At 50.8% G+C, this 18961-nt stretch overlaps 7 protein-coding genes across 7 annotated transcripts; 5 read left to right on the top strand and 2 right to left on the bottom strand.

Annotated features, from left to right (window-relative positions):
• Nucleotides 1-548: 548 nt before the first annotated feature.
• On the top strand, nt 549-3242 carry MRPS12 (mitochondrial 37S ribosomal protein uS12m MRPS12; the record flags this gene model as incomplete). The annotated part of the gene is made up of 3 exons (XM_076628203.1): nt 549-994; nt 1058-1131; nt 2566-3242. 3 exons carry the CDS (start codon nt 549-551, stop codon nt 3240-3242), a joined length of 1197 nt encoding a protein of 398 aa, XP_076491604.1.
• Nucleotides 3243-4180: 938 nt separating this feature from the next.
• JCM6883_007371 (uncharacterized protein) lies at nt 4181-4819 on the top strand (the record flags this gene model as incomplete). Its single annotated transcript, XM_076628202.1, has 2 exons — nt 4181-4598; nt 4668-4819. The coding sequence occupies 2 exons, from the start codon at nt 4181-4183 to the stop codon at nt 4817-4819; spliced, it is 570 nt and encodes a 189-aa protein (XP_076491603.1).
• A 3210-nt stretch (nt 4820-8029) lies between these two features.
• On the top strand, nt 8030-9200 carry JCM6883_007370 (uncharacterized protein; the record flags this gene model as incomplete). The annotated part of the gene is made up of 2 exons (XM_076628201.1): nt 8030-8444; nt 8557-9200. 2 exons carry the CDS (start codon nt 8030-8032, stop codon nt 9198-9200), a joined length of 1059 nt encoding a protein of 352 aa, XP_076491602.1.
• Nucleotides 9201-9627: 427 nt separating this feature from the next.
• JCM6883_007369 (uncharacterized protein) lies at nt 9628-11148 on the bottom strand (the record flags this gene model as incomplete). Its single annotated transcript, XM_076628200.1, has 1 exon — nt 9628-11148. The coding sequence occupies one exon, from the start codon at nt 11146-11148 to the stop codon at nt 9628-9630; it is 1521 nt and encodes a 506-aa protein (XP_076491601.1).
• A 396-nt stretch (nt 11149-11544) lies between these two features.
• JCM6883_007368 (uncharacterized protein) lies at nt 11545-14469 on the top strand (the record flags this gene model as incomplete). Its single annotated transcript, XM_076628199.1, has 9 exons — nt 11545-12119; nt 12187-12271; nt 12345-12592; nt 12665-13165; nt 13307-13365; nt 13431-13596; nt 13700-13788; nt 13883-13897; nt 13979-14469. 9 exons carry the CDS (start codon nt 11545-11547, stop codon nt 14467-14469), a joined length of 2229 nt encoding a protein of 742 aa, XP_076491600.1.
• Nucleotides 14470-14753: 284 nt separating this feature from the next.
• SEC63 (protein-transporting protein SEC63) lies at nt 14754-17463 on the top strand (the record flags this gene model as incomplete). Its single annotated transcript, XM_076628198.1, has 11 exons — nt 14754-14789; nt 14855-15030; nt 15097-15211; nt 15271-15323; nt 15385-15471; nt 15534-15705; nt 15777-16128; nt 16198-16545; nt 16610-16854; nt 16919-17128; nt 17209-17463. 11 exons carry the CDS (start codon nt 14754-14756, stop codon nt 17461-17463), a joined length of 2049 nt encoding a protein of 682 aa, XP_076491599.1.
• Nucleotides 17464-17538: 75 nt separating this feature from the next.
• THG1 (tRNA guanylyltransferase) lies at nt 17539-18805 on the bottom strand (the record flags this gene model as incomplete). Its single annotated transcript, XM_076628197.1, has 7 exons — nt 17539-17742; nt 17806-17928; nt 17996-18084; nt 18142-18203; nt 18276-18389; nt 18456-18500; nt 18561-18805. 7 exons carry the CDS (start codon nt 18803-18805, stop codon nt 17539-17541), a joined length of 882 nt encoding a protein of 293 aa, XP_076491598.1.
• Nucleotides 18806-18961: the final 156 nt, after the last annotated feature.

Below are 18961 nucleotides of genomic sequence, written 5' to 3'. Positions count from 1 at the left end.
GTTCTATCAAGGACTTCATGGAGTGCTGCATAGATCGTTGGCTGAACGCAGCGCGAAGCAAAGGCTAAAGCTTCGACAGCTCTTGAGGCAGAAGTCTGAAAGACAGAAAGACTAGGAGAGCGGACGACGCTGCAAGACGCCTCTGCAGCTACACGAGAGCTCTTCCCCCCGTGCTACATCTCCCGACACCCTGCCAGTACCAGATGAACATGCAGCAAGAAACGAAAACGAGCCGAATGTCAAAACTGAGCTACGAATTGCTAACCGGCCGTTTTCTCTTGTGCCTGAGCAGTCGAATGATGGCCTGGTGCCGAGCAGAGCTCTTCCGTGTCGTCCGGAGAGCGGATCAGAAGAGCAGTCAGGTTCTCATGATCGCGAAAGGAGCATGTCGAGTCTGAAGGACGCCAAAGCAGCCCCAGCGGTTCAGAAGCTCAACAGACTACAGCAGAATCCGATAACGTGAACGAAAGCATCTTGAAGGGTAGCGGAGGAGCGCAAGAGCGAAGGAACGATTCTTGACTTCCTCCTTTCCACCACAACTCATCAGAATGGCGTTCCGATCACCTATAACATCACTCGCCTCATCGCTGGCCCGACTTAGCGTAACAAGCCGACCTACCCCTTCCTTCCGCTTCCCCAATCCTTCTTCATCTCGATCAATCCCTTCCCTCCTATCTCTCCCCTCTGCCTCGTTCTCGACCTCCCGACCCGCTCAAGCAACTCTGAATCAAGTGACAAGAGGAGCTCGGAAACCGATTCGACGACAGAACAAGACTCCGGCTTTACAAGGCTGTTTCCAGAAGAAAGGAGTTTGCAGTAAAGTCTACACGGTCAAACCGAAGAAGCCCAACTCGGCAGTGAGGAAGGTAGCAAAAGTCAAGCTCAGTACGGGGAGGGCTGTCATCGCTTACATTCCGGGAGAGGGACATAATCTACAAGAGCATTCGGTCGTGTTGGTTCGAGGTGGACGTACGCAGGATTTACCTGGGGCCAAGTGAGTCATTGTTCACCCCAAGAGGTTTCGAATTACGCGCTGACAAGGATCTGCGCGAAACAGATACAAGATTGTGAGAGGAGCACTTGATTTGGGTGGAGTCGCGGGAAGGGCAGTTTCACGATCAAAGTACGGTAGTACGTACATCTTTCTCGGCTCATTCGAGTGGCAAGCGGTCGTTGACCTGATTAGGTTTCGCAAATAGCCAAAGCGCCGAAAAAGTAGTTCGCGCTTGTCACTCTTTTCGCAATACTACGATACCCTTTCTCTCCATATTTCTGGATCCTACATCGACCGGGAGTGCGCCGGATAGGAGAGAAGAGACGATATGAAAGGTGCGAGGGGAGATGGGAGGACAAGGTTGTGATACAAGCGAGTTGGTCTCGCGTCCAAGCTCCGCGTCACGGCTCTTGGAGTGTCCGATAGTCAGTCCGAAAATGTGTCGCATGATTTGTGATCACCGAAACACGAGGGATTATGTATGTATGCCGGGGTTGAACTCGATTCTTTCGCCTCGCTACTCCAGGACTCAAATCGATTCGCTAGACTCGAAGTGATCTACCTCCCTCCTTCCAGCTCTCTCGTACAGGACTATACAACGGGCGAGATCATCACGTCAATCGAAAAAGTCGCTCTCGCCGCGAAAAATCGAAAAATCGAGGTGATTCTTGAAGAACAATCGGATGACGTTGCGGGAGAATGTCAAGTCTCAGAGGCGTTCATGAGGAGGATGACGCAGAGGAGAATTGCTAGAGAGGCAGCAGAAGGGAAGTAGGCGAGATGGGCTCAGAAGAAAGCGACTTCGAAGAGGAAATCGAGGGAGAGAGAGGAAGAGTTTTCCTTTTTGCATACCACTTTACTTTCATGAACCGTTAATTTGCAATCTGTTGCGTTGTCCCTACGAGTAGATCGAGAGTGCTTGTCGTCAAACGAAGGAAGTCTCGTTCGAGCTATTCACTGCGAAAAGTAGAAATCGGTTCTCTCTGCTCTTCCCTTCACTTCGTCATCGCCCTTTCCGCCAGTTCCGTGTCGAGCGAACATAAGAGATCATCTCAAGTGACCCACCTACATGAGCATCTCTGTAGACCCGAACAAATTTCCCACTTGTCAGCAACTCTCCGTAGACGACATGCTCTCTCTCTCCTCTCTCCCTCCCGAACTCCTTCGCGGCATCATCGAATCGACAGTGCCTCACTCGTATCATTCAACGACCTACGAAGAGCGACAATCTACCCTCTGCTCTCTCTCCCTTGTATCTCGGACATTCCGAGCAATCGCACAACCCCTCCTCTTCGAAATCGTTTCTATCGATATGGACGAACAGCTCGAATCCTTCCTCGAGGGGCGGTCTGACATCCTCGAGTCCAAGGAAGTTATAGTGGGATACTATGTATCTTTCGAAGGATTTCGGAAGCTTCTGTCGAGGTCGAGAGGGTTGCAAAGTCTTTCAATTGCGCGCGAGAGGCGGGATCCGGTCGGTCTAGAAGTTCTTCTCGAGCATACTAGTAAGTCTACAGGCCTGTCAACTTCAGCTCTGAAGGAGGTACTGACCTAATCGTCCTCTGTCGTAGAGCTTGTCAATCTCCAGCTTTACGGGCCCCGTGGTTTCGACTTCACCGTTCGCGGCGCCTTCACTTCCCTTCGAGCTCTCACCCTGGACGATGAGGCGCTGAGCTCCTCCGTTCGACTCACCCGGAATCCCGAGGTATTGCCCGAGCTTCAAGCTCTTGGACTCAGGGGTGTGACCAACGTCGAGCGATTACAACGTCTAAAAGAAACCAGCCTCTCGCGACTTCTCCCACAGCTTAACACCATCATCATCCATTCAGATCTTTACCGTCTCGGCATCGATGACATCTTCTCCGGTTACTCTTCTCGTATCCTGGTCGATGTTAACTATTGGACCTTCGACTCACCCACATTGCTTCGATCTCTGACATCCGCTCAACACGTCCGTATCAAGGCATCTGAAACCTACACGCTCGAGACATCGGCACGTATCCTCGCTTTGCTCGCCGCCTATCGAGAATCCGGAAAATCGTCACTCAAGTCGATTTACCTCCCTCTCGAATGGCACCCCTCCCGTTTCCAATTAGCAGGCAGCAGTATCGAGATGCAACGAGTCATGGAAGAGTGCAAGAAAGCCGGAACAGAGCTGGTATTCGAATCGCAACCTAAGTCATGGATAGACCACCACATCTCGAGGGAATTCTGGGACAGGCAACGAAGGAGAAGGCAGGAGGAGTAACAGAGATGAAGGAGAGGAGAGGAGAGTAGGCTCTGAGCGATATCCCGGGGGGAGAAGTGAGGGAGGATTCAACGTTGTTTCTGCTTGCTTGTCTTTTGTTTGTCTCTCAACAATTACTGTTTCTCTTTCATTGTTCTGCACTCGAGTTTTGATACGTTTCAGGTTTGACGTTAACCCGAGAGAAGACGTAGACTCTCATGTGCCGGGTGAAAGGGACGCTCAAGCAACGCAAGATTCGAAACAACTTGACGGGTTTGACGACGTCGAAAAGACAACTTCGAGGAATTGGCAGGACCACTTATGGCAGCTACGAAGGCTGTTTGAAGACGGAGACGGCGGTCAGTCCACGCTCAGGTCGAGAGCGTTGCCGCAGTTGAAGAATGAAGTCGAAGAGCGAATCGCGAAAGAATCGAATCGCAGTGCACCGATGGAGCAAGGAGAGGGATTCCTTCTGGGGGGTCTGAGGAGCCGCGAGCCCGTACTGATCTTGTCTATCGCGTTTGGATTTCAGCCTGAGTAGTCGAGTCAGAGGTAAGAGGGAGCGACGTCCGCGAGAATATATCTCGACCTCTTTCGCCTCATTTTCACACCTCACCAAGCGCTCTACACCTCGCAGGAGTACCCAAAACCCTTCTAGATACCGCCTCTACCCGCCTTAAGCCTCTTCAGCGCTGACGGTCTCCTTGCTCGTCACTCAACTCTTTTTCATCTACAACTTCGACTCTTCGTCCACGTCCCTCTCTGCGCGACGGGACAAGTAGGCCGAAAGATCAAGCTGTTAGTCTAGAGGATCTGAGCAGGGAGTTTAGAGCTTCTGAGCGAGTCCTCGAGCAACGTTCGTGTCTCCTCGCACCTCATTTCTTCCTCTAGTCGAGACTACTTAGCTAATGCCGCCGTTCGTACCGTTCAGACTTCAGACAAGAGTCGTCACGTCCGAAATGCCCCCTCAGCTACCCGTCGAACTCCTTCGCCTCGTCGTTCACGACTACCGTCTTCCTCCCTTCTCGAGTAGCCTCCGAACCCAGGAACTCGAAAGGGGAACCCAATCGACGCTTTGTTCCCTCTGTCTCACCAGTCGCGTCTTCTACGAGACCGCTCAACCTCTTCTTTACAATTTCGTACGAATCCCTCGCGGCAGAACCTTTGAAACTCTCTCCCTTCTTGTCGAAAACAGCAGGAGGAACGATCGACTATCCTCAGTTGAAACAGTTGTGTTCGAGAAGGAAGAAGAACCGGAACAAGTCCTATCAGAGGAAGCTGCGTATCTTTTGAAGGAAGTTCCCTTCGTATTGAGCGAAGTCAAGCAGCTCGTCAGCTATTCTGATTTGTGGACCTTGGATAGGTTTGTTGGCTCTAGTGCGTCTCTCTGTCGAGTCCGGCATTGTGGAAGGAAGTGTGCTGACTTTTGTTGTGCTTCGCGAACAGATCTCTCAGGAGCTTTCCTCGATCACGTCAAGCTCGACACGACGAAGATCTCTCGTCGAACTTTCCCTTCTCTCGCGATTCTCGGCTTGTACACCGTCGAGCTGGTTCCGGAGTCCTTCCAATCGAAAGTTTCCCGTCTCTTCGTCACTTAAATTTCGACAACGCAGAGGTCGATCCTGACAGCAATGACTTCGCGACTCTGACCGCTCTAGTCCCACAACTTGATTCGATTACTCTCATGGCAGACGTCCACCTCCGTTTAGTCGACGAGATTCCTTCGCTTCCTGTCGCTGAAGTTCTAGTCAACCTCGTCTGGAAATGGATCGACGACCTAGTAGAAGAACCATGTCCCCATGTCAACATTCGTCTTCTCGTCTCGGACGCCACTGCAGGAGGATCAGTCGCACGCTGCGCTTCTACAATCGATGCCTTCGCTTCTCGGCTTCAGAAACCGCAAGACTTCGCACACCTCGAACTGATCTACCTCCCTTCGCTCAGCTCTCTACCGTCACGATATCGAACGGACGAGATCTCAACCTCGATCAGAAATGTGGAGCGCGTCGCAAAGGCTCGTAATATCGAAGTTGTTATTGAAGAACAGTCGGACGTCTTCGCAGGAGAATGTCAGATTTCGGAGGAGTTTCTGAGGAGGATGACGCAGAAAAGGATCGCTAGAGAGCCGGAGCAGCAGAAGTAGGTGAGATGAAATCAGATCGAAGTGAGGTCGAAATGTAGATCGAAGGAAGAGTAGGGAAGAGCTTTCTTTTTTTTAATACTGCTTTACTTTCGTGAACCGTTCATTTGTAATCTGTCACGTTGTCCTTACGAGTAGATCGAGAGTGCTCTGTCGTCAAACGAAGGGAGCCTCGGTCGAGCTGTTAACCCTGCGAGTGGTCAAACCAGTTCTCTCCTCTACTCCTCACTTCGTCACCATCCATTTCCGCCATCTCTGAGTCGAGCGAACAGAAAAGATTCATCTGAACCAGCTCAGCTCGCCTTGAAGCGATTCCAACTCGACCTCGGTCCCCCCTCTTTCTTCATCAAACAACGTTGAAACAACCTCGACATTCTCGCTCCTCAGACCCTCCAGCACACCGTTCGTCAGTACAGAGGACTCAGTGGGATTTTAAAAGGATTATAGCCAGGTCAGGGAGCGTCTACGGAGTCAACCAGAGTAAGTTCCCCTCCTTCAACAACTCTGATCATCGTCGAATCTCGACATGCACTGCAGAAAGAAGTAGCGGCTGATAGATAGGTAGCCCTACAGACTGAACAGAACCGTCACTATCCCGCTCCTTCTCGAGACGGACATGGCCTCTCTTACTTCTCTCCCTCCTGAACTCCTTCGCGACGCCATCGAAGCTACTGTCCCTCACACTTACCACTCTGAGACCTACAAAGAGCGACAATCTACTCTCTGTTCCCTCTCACTCGTCTCTCGACAGTTCCGCGCGATCGCACAACCCCTACTCTTCGAAATCGTTTCTATCGGCACGGACGACCAGCTCAGATCCTTCCTCGAAGGGCAGTCTGGCACCTTCGAGCCCAAGGAGCTTGTAGTAGGACGCTTCGTAAATTCGGAAAGGACTTGGGGGCTTCTGTCGAGATCGAAAGGGTTGCAAAGTCTTATGATCTCACGATGGCGTGAGGATCCGTTCGACCTAGAAGTTCTTGTCCAGCATTCTAGTAAGTCTACAGGCCTATTGAATCTTGAATCGGGAGGAGGTGTTGACGCGTGTGTCGTCCGTCGTAGAGCTTGACAATCTCCAGCTTTTCGGGGACGGTTTCGACTTCAATATTCGCAGCCCATTCACTTCCCTTCGATCTTTCACCTTGGGTTACCAGGCCCTTGATTCCGCGGCTCTTCTCCTACTGGATCCTGAGATACTGCCCTCACTTCAAGCTCTTGGACTCAGTGGTGTGACCACCGCCAGCGAACTGCGTCGACTAGGAGAAACGAACCTCTCGCGACTCCTCCCACAGCTCGATGCTATCGTCATTCATCCAAATCTGCACCGTCTCGGCATCAATGGGCTCTTCTCCGGTTACTCTTCTCGCATCCTGATCGATGTCGGTCATGAGACTCTCCACTCGCCCAGATTGATTCAAACTTTGACATCCGTTCAGCACGTCCGCATTCAAAGATACACGACTTTTACATCCTATACGTCGGCAAGAATCCTGAATCTACTCGCCGCCTCTCGAGAATCCAAAAATTCCTCTCTCAAGTCGATTTACCTCCCACTCGAATGGCGTCTCTCGAGTCTTAAGTTACCAGGCATTATCACCGAGATGAAGCAAATAATGGAGGACTACGAAAAGGGTGGAATCGAGCTCGTTTTGGAATCGCAACCTGAGTCATCTCTAGACCACTACATCTCGAGGGAATTCTGGGCCAGGCAACGAAGGAGAAGGAAGGAGGAGTAACAGGGGTGAAAGTTAAGAGAGGAGAGTCGTTTCCGAGCGATATCCCTGGGCGAGAAGTGAGGAAGGATCGAACGTTTTTGCTTGCTTGTCTTTCGTTTGTCTCTCCGTCATTCCTGTTCTGTCCCTTTCTTCTGCACTACTTTTTCAGTATGTTCCATCTGTGACCTGAACGCAAGAGAAGAAGTGGACTTGCGCGCGGGTGGTTGAAGGACCGCTCGAGTAACGAAAGATTCGGGACAACTTGAAGCGTTGTACGTCGCAGAGACGCTTTCAAGCGATCGATACGACCGCTGACGGCAGCTGAGAAGACTGTTCGAACTTTGCAGAAGGCGATCAGTCCACGCTCAGTTCGAGAGCGTTACCGCTGTCGGAGCGCGAAACTGAAGAGCTCGCTCGCGGAAGAATGCAAGTGCACCGATGGAGCAAGGAGAGGAATCTTCTCCCCGGGACTGAGGGACCGCGAGCCCGTAACGATCTCATCTATACCGCTTGGATTTCAACCCGAGTAGTCGAGTCAGTGGTGAGAGGGAGAGACGCCCTGGAGAGTTTCTTGCCCTCTTTCCCTTCACGGTCACACCTCACCAGGTACCCTACACCTTGCAGCAGTACCGGAGACCCTTAGCAATACCTCCTACATCTCCCTCAGTCCCTCCAGCGACGACGGTCTCCTTGCTCGTCACTCAACTCTTTTCATCTACAACTTCGAATCTTCGTCCACCCTCCCCTCTGAGCGATCGGAAAAGTAGTGGGAAAGATTACGCTGTTAGTTTAATTTAGAGGATTTGAGCAGGAACTGTGAAGCATCTGAGTGAGTCAACACGCACCTCGAACAACGTTCGTGTCTCCTCGCTCCTCACCTCTCCCTGGTCGAGATTACTTAGCTAATGCTGCAGTTCGTACCGTTCAGACTTCAGCGAAGAGTCGTCACTTCCGAAATGCCCCCTCAGCTGCCCCCCGAACTCCTCCGCGTCATCGTCGACAATTTCCGACTTCCTCCCTTCACGAACATTCTTCGCACACGACAGCTTGAGGACGAGACCCGATCGACGCTCTACTCTCTGTGTCTCACCAGCCGAATCTTCTACGAAATCGCTCAACCTATGTTGTTCCAATTCGTTCGCATCCCGCACAAGAACGCCGTGCAGACGCTCTCGCTCCTAATCGACAACAACGAGGGAAACGACCGTCTGGCTTTTGTTCGACAGGTACTTTGCGAAGAGCATGCGGGAGAACACATTGCACGACAGAGGTATTCAGTCTACGTGAAGAAATTTTACTCTTTGGCGAATCGGCTCGAAGAAGTTGTCGGTCATTACGCTTTCGCGCCAGTAGAGCATTACCTAGCACCTGGTCAGTACTTCCCACTCATCCGCATTGAGCAAGCTTAGCGGGTTAAATCTATCGGTTTGACGTCAGGCCCTACTTTGAAACGACTCTTCCTCAACGAGGTCCGCCTCGATAGTACGAGGATGTCCGATCTCAAAATCCTCTCTCGAAGTTCTTGGTCTCCGCGACGTCATCCTCGAGACGGAACCTTTCGAGTGGACCATTTTCCCGTCTCTCCGTCATCTGGTCTTCGACGAGGTCGCAGATGGTCAATTGAATGCCCTGTCCGACCTCCTCCCGCAACTCGATTCGATCATCCTCATGTCGGACGATTTCGAGAAAGCACGTCCCACGCTCAATCCCGATTTTCCCTTCGAAAAACTTGTAGTTCACCATCCCTGGTGTTGGCACGAAAACCATCTACCTACCGAAGAGGATTCGCTCGTCAATATCCGTCTCCTTGTGTCCGAAGTCTGCGGCCCGGGGAGACCGCCGAATGGCCCAATGATTGATGAATTCACCGTTCTCTTCGCCGACAAAGATCGTTTTCCGCAACTGGAGTCCATCTACCTTCCGCCTCCAGGATCACTTCCTGAAGACTACGACCAAGAAGACGTCTGCACCGCTCTCGAACGCCTCGCTTTTGCCTGTCGAGACCGCCACGTCGAAGTCGTTTTCGAGGAACAAGCGGATAAGACCGATTTACAGTGCCAGGTGTCGGAGGAGTTCATGAGACGAATGACGAAGAAGAGGATTACGCGAGAGACTGGAGAAACGTGAAGGAAAGAGAGGCTTGAGCTGAGAGGAAGGAAGATCGAGTCGAGGTCAAACTCTATTTACAGTAAAAACTCTTTTGTTTTTGTGGATGATTGACTGTACTATCCTTGGTTTCCCTTTTGTGTCGATGCTCTACAACTGTTTTGTTTCTTGCAGTGCTCGAGCTGCACCGCTCGAGACTGCGAGGGGTCTCGAAACGAATTGCGGTTTCTCATTCTCTCGGCTTCTCGAGAACGATCACTTTTTGAGGGAAAGAAAGAGCGTTACGTAAAGCACGAACAACAAAGAAACAGACGAACAACAAGACACAAAGAGAGAGAAGCGGGTGAAAGACTCAAAACGAAGGTATCCAAAAACGACAAAACGACAAAACAAGAATCAGAACCAAAGCTCGCTCCAACCTCTGCTCATCTCAGCCCCTCCAACCTCCTCAAACTGCTTGACTCTCTCCCGCCGCGAGCAGCCCCTCGACTCTCGCCAATTCCCTCTCCAGTCCTCGATTTCCTCTCTCCAACCAACAAATATATTCCTTCGCTTTCTCCAAAACGACGCTCTTACTCGCGTTCGCCCCCGTATCTCCTTTCCTACCTCTCCCTCTAACCGTCGTCGTCGCTGCCGTTGATTTCTTCCCTCTTTTCGTTGCGGCTCGTTTCTTCCCTCCTCGACCAGTTCCTCCTCCTCCCGTCTCATCGTCCGATCCTCCTCCAGCAGGATCCGTCAGATCGGCACCGAGTAGGACGCCGGAAAGGGTTTGACCACGAATAACGAGTTCGACGAGGTCTTTGAAGTTCAACTTGATTGCGTTTCGTCGACGTTGTTCGGAAATGATATGGTTTTGACGTTTCTGAGATTGGGTCAATTGCTGTGACGAGCCAATCGATGGTGTCGTTGTTTGTTGTTGAGAGGAGGAAGGAGGTAAATTCGAACGAGACGAGGAAGCGGTTGAATTATTGGGGACTTTCGAGAGAGAAGGACGTGGGTTCGGATTAGGGGTAGTCGAGACTGTGGTAACTGTGTTTGAGCTAGAGGAAATCGAGTTACGTCGAGAAGAAGCGGCGGTAGAAGGAGGTCTTGCACGTTTCGAACGTGTCGTCGCTAACGATGGAGCAGGAAGTCGAACGGTAGCTTCTTCCGAGTAATCAGGATCATCGTCTTGTTCCTCCTCCTCGATTGCGTCTTCCGATCCTTCTAGCAGCATGGCCGAATCTTCTTCCGGAAGTGATCCGCGCTCTGGTTGAGGAGGAGATATCCTCGATTTCTTCCCTCCTCTACCTCTTCCTAATCCAGCGATACTCCCAGATACTCCTCCAGATCGACTCTTCCTCCTCGATAATGATGATGCGTCGCCTCGTGCTCGACTACGACGTTGAACCCCGGGTTCGAAATCTTCTTCATCTCGATTCGGATCGAAATCTGAATCATCCTCTGCTCCTTGCGGCGTTGGTACCTCCTCCTCCTGCTCCAATACATTCTCTTCGTATTCCTGCCGTCGATCATCGTACTCAACTTCCCTCGCCTTTCCTTTGCGCTTACTCCCCGCCGCCAACGCATTCTCATTCAGCAACTCCAATCCCCCCTCCAACCTCCTCCCCAATTCCTCCCTTTCCCTCTTCTCCCTCCCCCAGCCCTCCTCGTTCCCAGGCAGTAGTGATTGACTAGGAGGACTCGGCATCCCCGGCGGTAAGATCGGGTTGAAGAGGAATTTAGGATCGATATCGAGCGTCGTTAGGAACGTTGAGAAGAGGGATTGCTCGGATTGATCGAGGAGTGGTGCGGCGGGGGGTGGAGATGGGATGGAAGGCAAAGAGGGGAGAGGAGCGGATGAGGACGAGGACGAGGGGAAGAGGGAGAAAGAGTTCGAGGAGTATGAGCTAGTTGAAGGTGCGTGAGAGGGGTAGGAATGAAGGGTGTCTTGGTAGCTGAATGGAGAGGGATAGGTGAAATCTACCATCGTGAACAGCACAGACAGAGAGAGGAGAGAGTTAGCTCAAGATGTTCCAAGTTCCCGAGTGGGAGGAAGTAGTGGGGACGATCAAGACGAGCCCCAGGCGTTCCCGCTAGAGTGATGAGTAGCTAGCAGTGACTCACCTTCATAGCTCCCCGGTGGTTGGGTATGGAAGAATGAACCATCGACTCTTCCTCCCCCTATCGTGAAATTCGATGTACTGAGACTCATTGCCGTCCAATCGAGGGCCCCATCATTCGAGCCCTGACTCGACATAATTTGCTAGCGTGTTGTCGAGGTGGTCGCGGTGGGAGACGAGGGAGAAGGAGTTCCCCGCCCGCTGCCCGATCCCGAGCCAAACTTCGCTCGCCTCTTCCTCTCCCTCTTCATTCCAACGCAACCATGTCTTCCATCCCTGGAGCATTCGATACCTCTTCAGAAACGGAAGATTCAGAGATTGATATGCAAGATTTCGCCAGAGTTACTCGAGCAGACGATTCGGATGATTCAGCCGTCGATTCCGAAGACGATCTCGACTATTCACCGATTCAAATCGAAGAGGACGATGAAGCCATCTCTCTCGACTTCGATCCTGACGAGGACGAAGACAGTCTAGGGGAATTGGAGGTTGTCGAAGAAGACGAAGACGAAGACGAAGACGAAGACGATGATGATGAAAGTGGAGGTCAAACGGGAGGAGGAACTGGAGGAGCTGCAGCTGGTATCACTGGAGGACAACTCAGAATAGGATACGATCCCTCGACCGGGGCGATCCTCCTGATTGATTCGGAAGGGAATCCGAGGAGATTGACTTCGCAGGATCTCGTAGGGACTACGTTGTCGATCGCTAGTATTAGGAACATGTTACTTAATCGGTTTGGAAGAGGAGGGAGAGGTCAACACGAGGAAGACGATGAGGAGGAAGATCCGGATTTCCTGGATGATTTCGATGAGGATGAAGACGATAACGATTGGACGTGAGTTCTCGATCTCTTTCAGTCTGGGCGACGAGCTGAGCCACTGATCGAGAGTGACGCTTCACAGTAGCGGACCGAAACAATGGTACGAGTTGGTCAAAGAACCTCAAACGGCAGGAATTAATCTCGAACGAAGTGGTCTGTTCTCAAGGGTGAGTTTCGAGGCCTGCATTACCTCTTTATGTACGTCCTTTGGCAAACTCACAACCTGCTTTTGAATGGTAGATACCTTCGAAATACTCTGAATCCCGAACGAAATCCTGGCACCTCCCTTCTCCCTATTCCTCCTCATCCCTCTCTTCCTACTTCACATCGCGCGAACATTCCCTCACGTCACCTCCGAAACAACCTCTCGGAGAAATGTTGATCCCAAACTCATCCGGAGTCGAGGTTTCCCAATTCACGTCGAAAGTTTACAGTGGACAATATTCGAACGATGGAGATTTCTTTTATACCGCTTGTCAAGATTTCTGGTTCGTTTCTCTCTCACTCCCTTCCCTCTTCCTCCTCCATCACTCACGACTGACTCGCTCACGAGTTCGCAGTATCTATATTTACGATACGGCCTCCCCTCCACGAGTCGGTTCAAAATCCGTCACCGATACCTCCTCTTCCTCCTCCTCCTCTCGTCGACGCGGTCCCTTCGGCTCATTCAACTCCTTCGATTGGTCCCATCGAACCTCTCTCAAAACCTCTAAAATCGTTCGAGCCGACCCAATAAACTGTCGATGGACCATCACTGACGCCGAACTAAGCGACGATAACAATTGGTTAATCTATTCCTCTATCTCTCCTCGTTCCCACTTGGTCCGAACCGGGAAGGGTTATCAATCAGAGGAAGCGAGTGACACAGGGGGAGGAGGGATTGATCCGGATCAGGAAACGATCGATTTCGCGAATGGGTTTGGAGGGTACGGAGGGTTTGGGATCTGGAGTTTGAGGTTCAGTCATGATAATAGAGAGATTGTGGCAGGGGCTAGTGATGGTCAGGTAATGGTTTATGATGTAGAGGCTAAGAGGACAATTTTGAGGGTTAATGCTCACAAGTGAGTTTGAAGCTCTTTCTCTCCTCTCCAATTGACCCAAGTTCTGTATGGAACTGGCAAGACGTACCCCTTCTCGTCGATCGAACGTCGCATCCCGAGTCAAACACTGACCTCTTCTCATGTCTTTTCTCCCATTATCAGAGACGACGTCAACGCAGTTGCATTTGGTTCAGACTCCGACTCGAACCTGTTACTTTCTGGTCCGTCTTCTTTCTCTCGACGTATATACGTGAATGAAAGCCAACGTTCCGATCGTTTCAACCAGGTTCGGACGATTGTTTCGTCAAAGTTTGGGATCGACGTTCCCTCTCCGGCGAACGACCCTCCGGAGTCCTCGTAGGTCACACAGAAGGTATCACGTGGGTTAGTCCGAAGGGGGATGGGAGGTATTGTATCACGAATGGGAAAGATCAGGCGATGAAACTGTGGGAGTAAGTCCCCCCATTCTCGCTCTCTCTCTGTTCTTCCCCGTGGGGGTGGGAATGGGAAAAGGAGAGTGGGTAAATACTGATGTGTTGGTTTTGTGGGGGATAGTTTGAGAATGATGACGAATGATACGGATTTCGATCGGTTAAGATTGGATAGGAAGAATTATTCGTCGGGTTACGATTACAGGAGTGGATGTGAGTTCATTTGTCTCTATTTCGTGACTGTGCTGGGATTCTATCTCGAATGGGGCGATCGACTGACGCTCAAACTCTTCCGGTGCGCGCTCAGATTATCCTAAACCTCGTACGTCTGGTGGAGCTCTCGAGCCATTCCTGCTTCGCTCCGTGGATCATACTGACGCTCAGTCATTCCGTCGTCGTACAGGATACATGAAACACCCTCACGACACCTCGGTCATGACCTATCGCGGTCACTCGGTCGTTTCAACTCTAATCCGGTGTCATTTCTCCCCTCTCTCCACCACCGGTCAACGCTACCTCTACACGGGTTCCGCCGACGGTAAAATCCATATCTATTCCCTCGACGGAACAACCGTCAGTGTCATCGATCGTTCTCAAGCTCATCCTCTCCTAAACCGTCAATCGGGGGAATACAACGATCCAACTTCGTGGGAACTTCGTTCGAAGGGGAAGAGATCGAACTCGAGAGCTTCTGGAGGAGGGTATAGGAGTGGAGTAACGGTTAGGGACGTCAGTTGGCATCCGGAGAGAGCGGAAATGATGAGTACTTCGTGGGAAGAGAGGGGGAGTGTCGAGGGAAGTATTGCCGTGCATCAATGGACGGGCAAAAGGGGGGAGAGGTTGGAGGATACTAGGGAGAGACAGAGGGCAGAACAGACGAGCGCTCCGCGTTGAGCGTTGAAGCGGGCGAGGTAGAAGGAGGTTTCTCCCGAGTCGAGTTTTGCTTTTTCAGCGATCTAAGTTTTGTTCATAGTCTTCTCATTTTTTCTGTAGCTTTTTCACTCCTACTTAGCGTCGTGTTGTTTGTCAATTCTTTGCTTTTCATCCAAAGTCATCCCTTGCTCGAACAAGAGAGGACAATCGGATTACATCTTGCGAAATTGACGAGATGAACGAAGTTCGAACACGTCTAACCTCCACCTTTCACCTCACTTTCTCATCCCTCACTTCGCGGAGAAATGGCGGGTCAATACACCTATGATACGACTGGACAAGTGAGCTTCTCCCTCCTCTCCCTCGCAGCTCTCTCACTGACCATTCGACGCGCGTTCTCCTCTAGTCGTATTTCTTCGCCCTGACGGTCCTCCTCCTAATCCTCCTCCCCTTCACTTATACGACTCTGTTCAATTCGGTCGATCGTAAACTCTCGAAAGCTCCGGCACCTTGTCGAGGATGGAATCGAAAGAGTGATGAAGTGAGGAAAGTGAAAGGTTCGAAATCTTTCATCTCGATCAGGTTCGTCCTATCCCTGCTCAGTACTAGCTGTACAGAATGAGCTGAAGGGACGATATGAACGAACAGACATTTGTTGTTGACGGTGGGATGGGTTGCGTTTGCGGTGGTAGTTCAGAGAGCTAGTCGGATAGAAGGTGAAGCGGCTATGTTTGATCCGTTTACGATCCTAGGTGTATCATCCGTGAGTCCTCACTACCCTGCCTGACCGAACGGCGGCTCATGACACTCCGCTCCGTGCAGTCTGCGACGGAAAAGCAAATCAAGAAACATTACAAGCGAATGTCTCTCAAGTTGTACGTTGAACCACCGGTCCTGAGTATGCAGAGCCTCAGGAACTGAGATTAGGATGTACAGTCACCCGGATAAACTCGTATTAGCGGATAATCAAACTAAAGAAGAAGCAGATAACCATTTCGTCGAATTGACCAAAGCGTACAAAGCGTCAGTCCTCTCTCGATACATCCCCATGCATCGGGCAAACCGACTGACTCATGATTTTGTAGGTTGACGGACGAAGTGAGCCGAAACAATTACGAGCTTTACGGACATCCAGACGGGAAACAAGAATTCAGTCAAGGAATCGCTTTACCTGCGTGGGTCGTCGAGTCACAGAATACTTGGTGGGTTATGGGTGCTTATGCGCTCGTACTCGGTGTCGCTTTGCCTTTCCTCGTCGTGAGTCCACACCTCGTTCTTTTTCCTTTTCATCGTGCGAAACCGATCCAACAAGCCGCTTTTTCTCGTAGGGTCGATGGTGGTACGGAACTCGCAAGTTGACGAAAGACGGAGTCCTAAACTCTACCGCCTCGAAATACTTCCACGCCTTGAAAGAAGAAACGACTTTCCCTCAACTTCTCGATATCCTCGCATCTTCCGACGAATTCGCTCTCGATCCTCAACTCGTCAAACTCCGCAAATCGGTTGGTAAATCGGGAGTGGATGAGTACGCGCGATTGAACTCGACGGTGAAGGAAGGTCCGGATGGGAAATTGGGATGGGAGAATTACGCGACTTGGACTCCGGCGAAGAAACGTGCGAGAGTATTCATCGCGGCTCATATGTTGAGGTTACCTATCAAAGATACAAAGTTGCTCAAAGGTGAGGAGAGATCCTTCCTCGATTGTTACCAACTCGTCCCGCAAAACTGATCGTTCTTCTTTTCGACAGAGAAACACCTCACGGCATCTATCGCCCTCCCTCTCTGTTCCGGACTCGCCTCGATCGCTCTCGCCCACAACTGGCTCTCAACCTACATCTCAATCATGCATCTCCAACAGTTCCTGCTCCAAGCCGTCCACCCTACTTCTTCCCAACTCCTTCAACTCCCTCACGTTTCCCCCGAACTCGTCGCCGAAGCACAAAAGCAAGGAGTAGCAACCGTTAAAGAGTTTGGAAGACTCCCTGGTGGGGACGTTGAGAAATTGATGAGTGGTTATTCGGAGGGCGAGAAGACGGAAGTTTTGGAAGTTGCGAAACATTGGCCCGTCGTCGATTTCGTCGATGCTAAATTCCAAGGTGAGCAGTCTCGGCCACATCTGTCGTCGAAGCCAAGCTGATGAACAACGAGATCTTCTCGCAGTCACCGGAGAGAAAATCGTTACTCCCGGAGCCGTCGTTTCCTTCACTCTCAAACTTCGTCTAACTCCCCCCGGCAAAACTCCTACGAAACCCGAAATTATCGATATCACGAAAGCGGACGAAGAAGATGGAGGAGTCGATATCGAAGGTGAAGAACAATCGATCGCTGAACTGATCGGACGAAGGAACGAAAAAGAAGATGGAGTTGTTCCTACTCCTCTCGCTCATGCTCCTCATTTCCTCAAGGTACGTGTTCTCTTCTCGCTTCCCTAGTCAAAAAGCTATGACTAAGTCGAAGAGAGCTTTACAGAATCGTAAACCGAGTTGGTACATTTTCGTCGGCGACCACAAACTGAATCGAGTGTTCGTCGCACCTCACAAATTCACCGATATGGGAGATTCGGCGATCAGAACCGTTCGAATGACGTTCCAAGCTCCTCCGGGACCTGGGTTGTACACGTTTCAAGTTTACGTGACGAGTGATTCGTTCGTCGGGACTGATGCCCAGAAAGATATGAGGGTACGTTTCACAACTTTCTCTCTGGTCTGGTCCGGTCCTGAAGACGTCAGATGCTGATTCGAATGTTGTGAGTACGATAGATGAAAGTCGAAGCACCTCGAGAAGAAACTGAAGAGGATATCGAAGATGATATTTCCGAACCTGATGAAGACACAATCGCTGGACAAATGGCTATGATGAAAGGACAACCCGTGAGAAGATCTGGACAAGGAGATGATGATGAAGACGATGATGAGGAATTTAGCGATGAAGATGAGGAGGACGATGAGAGTGATTCGGATTCAGATTCAGATTCGAGTTCGAGCGATAGTAGCTCGGATTCAGATTCAGATTGATACCTATCTCTCTCGTAGTTTCGCTTAGGTTTTCCTCTCTCTCGCATGAATGAAAAAGATAAGAATTTCGTCGTTTCAAGAGAGAACTCCTTTCCCTCGACCAGTTTCCCACCATTCGTCATTGATGAAATCCTCGTGAAGGATCACTAGGCGTCTCTTCGGCTTCGCTGGTGTCTTCCGTTGTCGCATGTGTTTCACCGGTGTTGCCGGTTCCGAGGCGGATTGCGAGTCGTTCGACTCAGCTTGAGGAGCTGGCGAAACTTCAGGGTTCGAATTTGACTACACACGAGAAAGGTCAGATTCGTCGAGACCTTCAGAAGAAGCTACGAGAAGCAGACAAACCTCTCCGACGGGAGCCGTTTCCCACATGATCAAACTTCCTTTCTTAAACATCGCTGATTCGTTGTTGTAATTGATTCCAAACTCTGTATGTAGCATCTCTTGTTTCTGACTCGATATTGTTCCCTATCCGTATCACCCTGACACATGTCAAATTCCGAGAGGAGCTTCATGCGATGGAAGTGAAACGCACGCTAAGCTCTTTGTTCGCCTCTTGAGCTGTTCTTCCGCCTTTGAGCACGAGAGCCCAGAAACAGGTATTGTATAGATTGTTGATGTGTGCTAGGAGTACGCTCATCAGCGCTCAGTTCGTGAAAGAGTTGAAGTCGGCAAACTCACTATCGACTTGGCGCCATCTCATGTAATCTCGTATCTCGTTCTCCGTTACGTATTCAACTATCCTGTGACCGGCAGAAACTCCAAACTCATGTCAGTGCGATTCAGACACGTCATAAGACGAAAATCCCGCTCACCGACCGTCGAAAACGGGCAACTCTGCGAAATCGAGAGGAGAATTTGGGAAGTACTGGGGCCATAGATACACATAGGCGGAGGAGAATATCGATGTGACAAGTGTTACTAGCTTGCTGCGCTCGGACGGCGAAGGATCAGCATACGCAGAAGAGCAAGAGGGAAAGAAGGAACGAACGAACCTTTTCCGCCGACCGTGAAGCTGACAAGACGATTTAAACACGAAACTGTGGCACAACGTCTGGTCCTCAGAGATTGATGTTCGCTGGAGACCATCGTGGACTCACCTATACTCGTCGCTCTCCCCGAACGCCATTACGCATTCTCCATTCAACTCTCTCCCACCCATCACCCGCTTCGCCGCTTCGTTCATGAGCGTCAATGCGTTCGTATCATTCGGTTTCGCGAAATCGTGGGACTTGGAGAAGCCATGGAACCCTTTCCCGTCGAGTCGGATGATGAAAAAAGTTGAAGGAAGAAGTGGATCGGGAAGCTCGAATTTCTTGACGTATTCGTATCGCGAGCCAGCCATGATGTGCTCTGAGCTGTCTTGTGAGCTTGTGCAAAGTCTGATAGTCGAGCGAGATGTGGACCAGGAGAAAGAGCTCTTCAACTTTTAACAGCTCATTTTCGGCAATTTCGCACAGATGAATATCGATGATTCGATGATGACGCTTTGTAGAGCGCC

Source organism: Sporobolomyces salmoneus (assembly GCF_050403485.1).
Source record: "Sporobolomyces salmoneus JCM6883 DNA, S_salmoneus_JCM6883_v1_ctg1, whole genome shotgun sequence".
Classification (NCBI taxonomy): domain Eukaryota; kingdom Fungi; phylum Basidiomycota; class Microbotryomycetes; order Sporidiobolales; family Sporidiobolaceae; genus Sporobolomyces; species Sporobolomyces salmoneus.
The sequence above is the reverse complement of the archived record's forward strand: the minus strand, read 5'-3'. Positions and strand labels throughout refer to the sequence as shown.